Here is a 6,811-nt window from a genome sequence, read left to right on the forward strand (position 1 = left end):
AGGGACAACTATGCTGTTTTCTTGTTCTCTTTTAGCAATTTTCTCAAAAAACTTTATGGCTTTTTTTGGTTATTCACCAAATTGACTCATATCTAATCTATTAATTTAAGGTCTTATTCTTATCTACCATTAACAAGTCATAGTAGGACCAATTAAAAATAGTTAATATGACATCTTTGATTATTTACATTAATAATAAACCAACTATAAATTTGAATTTTTTTATTATAACAAAATCTGTTGAGAAAGAATTTAACAAAATCTTACTTCAAGCTTTCAATTTTTTTTATAAAATAACATATTAATTAATTTCACAATTAGTAATATAATAATATTATAAATCAAATGTTAACTAAATTTTTATTATAAAACAAGAAAATAAAAGGAAAATTGCCACAAATACCACATTCATAGTATCACTTTTCATGTTTACACTAATCATTTTTACCTTCATTTTTAATGAGGGGTAAAATATACTTATACTCTTAGGGTTAACTAAATTAGACTTAACTAAATTAGACTTACGTTTAGAGTTGAAGGGTGGGGTAGGGTTTTTCGAATGTCAAATTTATGATTCTAATAAATATATAAATAAATACTTAAAAATATATATACAATTTTTTAAAAAATAGTTTCAAACATAATTTTCGATTCTCAAAAAGAAATTTTGAAAAAAATAAAAAACAAATTAAAAAAAAAAAATTCAAAAAAGTTCGAATTTGAAAAAGTATAATTCGAATTCATAAAAAAAATTATTTTATTTATTATTTATTGAAATAATGTTTTATTATATATATAGATAACAATGGTATAAGAGTCTTTTGCCATTTAATGAAGAATATATTTTTGAAAATGTCCATTTAGTGGTGCTAAAGATGAAAAGTGGTAACATGAAAGTGGTAAACATAAAATTTTCCCAAAATAAAATTATATACTATTTTCTATAAATTCTATAATTATATTATGTATTATATAAAAATAGAAGTGTTATATGAATTCAATATGACAAAATTATATTACATAGGTAAATTAACAAGTTTTGTTTTTTAATTGTTTAATTTAAATAAATTATCACTCATCATTGGTTAAAATTCATAAACTATATAATATTCTTATACAAAAATGAATTTATTAACATAGGTTAAACTTCTATATCTATATCTACAACTACATATTTTCTTTTTATTTATTTTGAAACTCTCAAAAATATATTGTTTAAAATGTTTATATAGAAAAATATAATAGTATAATATAATAACCTTTAGTTCATATACTATTTAAAAAATAGTTTATTAGAAAACTATGAAATTTTAGTAATTTATTTAAAATATTAATGACAAATACAATTTTGATTATAATTTTTTAATAATAACAAAATATGTTGAGAAAAATAAAGAAAATATTACCAAAAATTCATTATATAAAATAATATATCAATGTAGTAACAAAAATAAATTCAAAATTCGTGTAATCTTCCAAACCCAAAATAGTAGTGTAATTTTTCAAAATTTTCTTGACAAAATATAAAATTTTGAAAATAAATATTCAAACTCAAAATGATAATATTTCAAATTTTACAAAGATAAATCATAGATAATAATGAATAACTTTTTGAAATGCAGGACGAAAAAACTATATATGTTGTAAAAATTAAAGCAATCTAATATTTTGAAATCTTAATTAAAAATAAAAAGAAAACTTAATATCATAACATCCAAAATATCACATATTAATAAATTTTACGAAAATAATATGATTGATGCTACTTTGTATAAATTTACCATAATAATAGGGCTATATTATTTAAACAAAACATTGTTTTTACTTATAATTTCTGTAAAATACTAAAATAATATATGTTAAGGTATATTTTTTTTAAAACAATATGTAAATATAAATTATCTTAAACATATTTCTTTTCTATAATATAAATAAATAAATTTTAAAAATGTATTATAGCAAAATGTATAAATTAAAAAAAAAACAATTTTGAAAGAGGTTATCTATTTGATTATTTCATATTGTTATTTTATTGTATCTAACTCAAAAATATATTAGTAAGTAATAAAAATTAATAACAAAGTAAAATGTATTAAAAATACTATATATTAATAATACCGAATAAGAAATATAAAAAATAATATTATAAAGTGTCACAATATATAATACTAAAATGGAAATTGCATATTTAAAACATTTGTAATAATATCAAATACATTTATAAAATGAGAAAATATCCGTATTTTTAAAAGCCCACTAATAAAAAAAAAATAGCAAGTATTAAAAACTATAGAACAGAAACACGTAAACCCTTAATCACACCACTAGGAATCATAAGAACACAATGGCGACGGCAGTAGAGAAAACGAAACCTTCTCAATCTCCGCCTCCTCCTCCAACGTCGTTTTCATCGTTACCTCACGATGTAGTCCTCAACTGTTTGGCTCGCGTCTCAAGAAGCTATAGTCCAATCTTATCTCTCGTCTCCAAGAGTTTCCGAACACTCATGAGTTCACCTGAGCTCCATGCAACACGAGCCCTAATCGGGAAAACAGAGTACGTCTGCTTAGACCTTGACAATAATAACAGTAAACCTCACTGGTTCACACTTTCACAGATCCCCAAACAACAGAAACTCATACCAATCTCTCTGACTCACCACAAAGTTCATAATTCATCATCGGTTTTTTTCGGTTGGTTCAGCGATCGATCAGTGTAGTAGACTCCCCAGAAGAGCAAGAGAATCAGAAACGTGTCGATCCTCGACTGTGGAACTCATCAGTGTCGTACTCCCCAAATTGCGAGTACCTCGAAGAACTCCAGAAGTCTACAGGGATGTAGTCCACGGTAACATCTATGTGGTAGGAGGCAGCAGGAATTAATAGTAAGGACTGTGGAGAGGTTTACAATCCAAAGATCCAAATGTGGGAGCCGTTATCGCCGACTGTGGATCTAGATGGATTGAAAAAGTGTGTCCCCTTGAATATTTGCACAGTAGAGGGAGATAATAATTGCACAGTAGAGGGAGATAATAACGTGAGGTATGAAATATCGGTTGAGAAAGGAAAACTAGTTTGGCGCAATATTGTAGAGGGTTGGAGTTTGGTCAGGGGACTTGAAAGGTTGTCTTCAAAATCATATTTTCCTGATAATCTTGTTTCGGTGGCGAGTTTGGGCAGAGGAGGAAGAGTGGCGGTTTGGTGGAAGACGGTGGAGGTTGGTCGTCAAGGTCGGCCTTATACTCTCCAATTCAAAACTAATATTTGGTGTGTAGAGATTTCGTTTGAGATGCGACCATGCTTGCATCCTTCGGGATTACAGTTTGATGATGAGCTTTGGGGATTTGTGGAATGGTCTAAGAGTGTGTTTACCTTCTTTTTTTTTTTTTGCTAAACTGTAAATATCATTAATCTTAATGAAATGTTTGTCCTAAACAAGTTAAGACTTTTACACACACTTATTTCTTGGCAAAAGTTAGATAAAAAACAAGAAAGTCAGTAGATTTTGAACTAGAGATGGTGGTCATCTAATCCAAAGGGTCATTAGTCCTAAGAAGTTCCTCTTTTGCTGTCTCGCAGTGATGGCATTCTTGATATCTCGGTCTATGAGCTTGAACACCTGCTGCGGGGAGAGATGCACACTGTTATAAAGGACGTTGTTACGATGTCTCCAAATGTGATAAATGGTCCCGTGACAGAGCAGCTTCCTGAGTGTTGAAGGAGCGTGTTTACCTTTGATGGATGTGATTCTAGTGATGACTTCTTTCTACATTCTGCTATTGTCACACTATGATTGAAGATCCCACTCATTCTCTTATTTTAGTTTTATGTAGTTTTTCTCCTTTCATTTTCTTGTTGTTCTCTTTATCATTTGCTTCAGTAAACATATCTACTTTCAGTACGTATTATCTTTTGTTCTGACAATACAAAGCATGATTTAGTTTTGCTTTTTACATTCCCAATAGTGTACACCAAATTGCATCTATAAAGTTGGGTTTACACAAAGTAATACATGAAATAGATCATGGATCGTTGAGTATGGTATAATGGTGCTTGTGGGGCTCCGGCAAGCGCCCAAGAGGACACGGTGGCGCCGAAGAAGCTAGAAACGAGAGGTAGAGAGAGGTTAGTGAGAATTGATTTTATTTGTGTCCTTTCTAAGTATAAATTATGAAGTAAATTATCTAATTAAATTTGATTTTTTAAAGAAAAAATCAGCGAGAAAATTGCTAAAAGAGAACAAGAAAACAGCATAGTTGTCCCTATGGTATAAATCTTTTTTTGTCCATTTTTTCTCCGTTTTACCCTTTCCATATGTTAAAATTAATGAAATAAATAGTTATATGAATCAGAAAAATTATTAAAAATATAAACAATTAATAAAACACCCATTTACACAAACACATATTTTTTTTGGGTTGAAAAACATAATAAATAATATTTTTAAATTACGTTCTACTAAAAGTAGAATTCTGTTTCTACACAAAACGGGTAAGTAGAAAATGAATTCTAGAATGAACACATCCATCTACTTGTTTTAGAACGTACAAACTACTTTTTACTATAATTCTAAATATGGGGAATACGTATTCTACTATTTGTAATGATCGCTACTTTTATTCAGAAAACTGTTTCTACTTTTATTGAGTATTCTAAGTTATCAGGAATGCAAAATCTAAAACATATACGAACGTCCACATAGTGTAGAAATTACATTCTGGAATTTTGTTATGTTCTACACAGTGTAGAAGGTGCCTTCTACGGATAAAAAAACTGAATTTTCGAAAATTAAGGAAGTTGCAGTTTTTAAAATATTCTCAAAATATTCTAACTTCCTAAAACGTGTTTTCATTGATTTGGTTCGTGAAAAATTAAAAAAAAAATCGATTTTGAATGTTCTTCTTCACCAATCTATGATTTTCCAATAATTTCTCTATAGTTTGTCTTGTGATTTTTACAAACTCTTGTTCTATGATGCATATCTATACAACATGTGGTGTTTGGGAGTTTGGAGCAACCACGGGATGGGTTTTTACGGCTGATGAGAGAGGGGCTAGGCTACTGTTATTGGAATCAACTTCTACCTTAGAGGATTTTAAAAGAATGGTTTTGGAAGATTTTGATATGGAAGAAGATAGCTTACCCGATTTGGAGTTGAGTTATCTACCTAATGAGTTGATCAATACATCAACTTGTCCGCCTGTGATCATTGCAAATGATCGACAGCTTCAGAATTTTGTTTGTTTTGTTCAAAAGTGTGTTTCTACTCGATTGTGTGTAACATCTAAAGCCAAAGTTGAGAATCTGAATGAACCAGACTTTGATCTTAACAAGTCGCCAGCTGATTCAACTACTGCTCAAGAGGAGGGAAACTCGGTTGATAGGGGGAATGAACCAGCTCCTGTGTTTGTTGAGAGGCAGTGCGAGGAAAAGAAAGAAAAGATTAGAAGAGTCGAAGTTGATGAGGATGCCTATCATGCCGATACCATGATCTCGGCCAAAGAGGACGTACATAAGATGTCAAAGTTTTCTGTGCTCAATGTTGTTAAGAAGGGACAATTGTTTGAGAACAAAACTTTGCTGAAGGCGACTTTTGAGATATGTGCAATGAAGCATAACTTTCACTATGAGGTTATCAAAACGGATAGACAACTTTGGTACGTTAGATGTGAGGATAATGCATGCAATTGGTGTGTTCGAGCAGAGTGTTTGCAGGATTCTGAATATTTCATTATCAAAAAGTATGTCGGTGAACATACATGTGCACCTTCAAACAAAACCAAACCGGGTAGGACTGCTTCGGCCAAAACTATAGGCAGTCTGATTATGCATAGGTATGAAGGGGTTAAGGAAGGGCCGAAATGCAATGATATAATACAGATTATGCTTATGGATCATGGCTGTGAGATCACGAAATCTTTAGCATGGGATGCTCGTGAATATGCGGTTAATGCTGTTAGAGGTATACCAGAGAGAAGTTATGGAAAAATACCGAAATACTTGCACATGCTCAGAGAGGCTAATCCGGGAACACATTCATCGTATGAGATTGACAGCAAAGGGAGATTTCGGTACCTGTTTATTGCATTTGGGCAATCGCTACGAGGATTTAACAGAGTCATAAGGAGGGTTATTGTGGTTGATGGCACTTTTCTGAAGAACAAATACAAAGGAGTTCTATTGGTTGCAACTGCTGTAGACGGAAATTCTAATTTGTATCCTCTTGCATTCGGAGTAGTCGACTCAGAGAATGAAAATTCTTGGGAATGGTTTATGAGACAACTAAATAGTGTCATTGCTGATGATCATCATTTGGCTTTCATTTCGGATAGACATGCGGCCATTGCTAAGGCGCTTGAGACTGTGTATCCAACAGCTAAACATGGTATTTGCATTCATCATTTGTTGAATAATGTGGTAACATATTACCATGGGAAAGGACTTGTTGGGTTGGTTGCAAAGGCGTCCAAGGTTTATAGAGTTGCTGAGTTTGAAAAGATATTTGCTAATGTGTGTAATATCAGTCCGACAATTGGAAAATACCTAAGGGATGCTGAAGTCCAAAAGTGGGCAAGATGTCAATTCTCTGGATATAGATATGACATAAGGACAACAAACCCTGCCGAATCCATCAACTCTGCTTTGCGTTCGCCGAGAGAGTATCCAATCATTCCCTTGTTGGACAGTATCAGAGAAATGCTGACTCGGTGGTTTTATAACCGTAAGAAAAAGATTTCAAAGCATAATCATCCTCTTACCATAGATGTGGAGAAAAAGATTGAAAGGAGAACCGAGAAAGGCAAAAGATTTGC

The 6,811-nt window shown here is 31.3% G+C and overlaps 2 protein-coding genes across 2 annotated transcripts in view; both read left to right on the top strand.

The window, feature by feature from the left end:
- The first annotated feature begins 2,344 nt into the window (after nucleotides 1–2,344).
- Nucleotides 2,345–3,792, top strand: LOC106309015 (putative F-box/kelch-repeat protein At5g02980). Its single transcript, XM_013746105.1, is given in 5 exon segments — nucleotides 2,345–2,665; nucleotides 2,723–2,787; nucleotides 2,789–2,878; nucleotides 2,880–3,365; nucleotides 3,723–3,792. Coding segments are annotated over 5 exon segments (1,032 nt in total).
- A 1,181-nt stretch (nucleotides 3,793–4,973) lies between these two features.
- LOC106309016 overlaps nucleotides 4,974–6,811 on the top strand; it is a 21,613-nt gene continuing 19,775 nt past the window's right edge. Inside the window, exon 1 of the mRNA XM_013746106.1 lies at nucleotides 4,974–6,706. Coding sequence (XP_013601560.1) covers nucleotides 4,974–6,706 — 1,733 coding nt within the window. The remainder of the gene's footprint in view (nucleotides 6,707–6,811) is intronic.

Source organism: Brassica oleracea, chromosome C8 (assembly GCF_000695525.1).
Source record: "Brassica oleracea var. oleracea cultivar TO1000 chromosome C8, BOL, whole genome shotgun sequence".
Lineage (NCBI taxonomy): Eukaryota > Viridiplantae > Streptophyta > Magnoliopsida > Brassicales > Brassicaceae > Brassica > Brassica oleracea.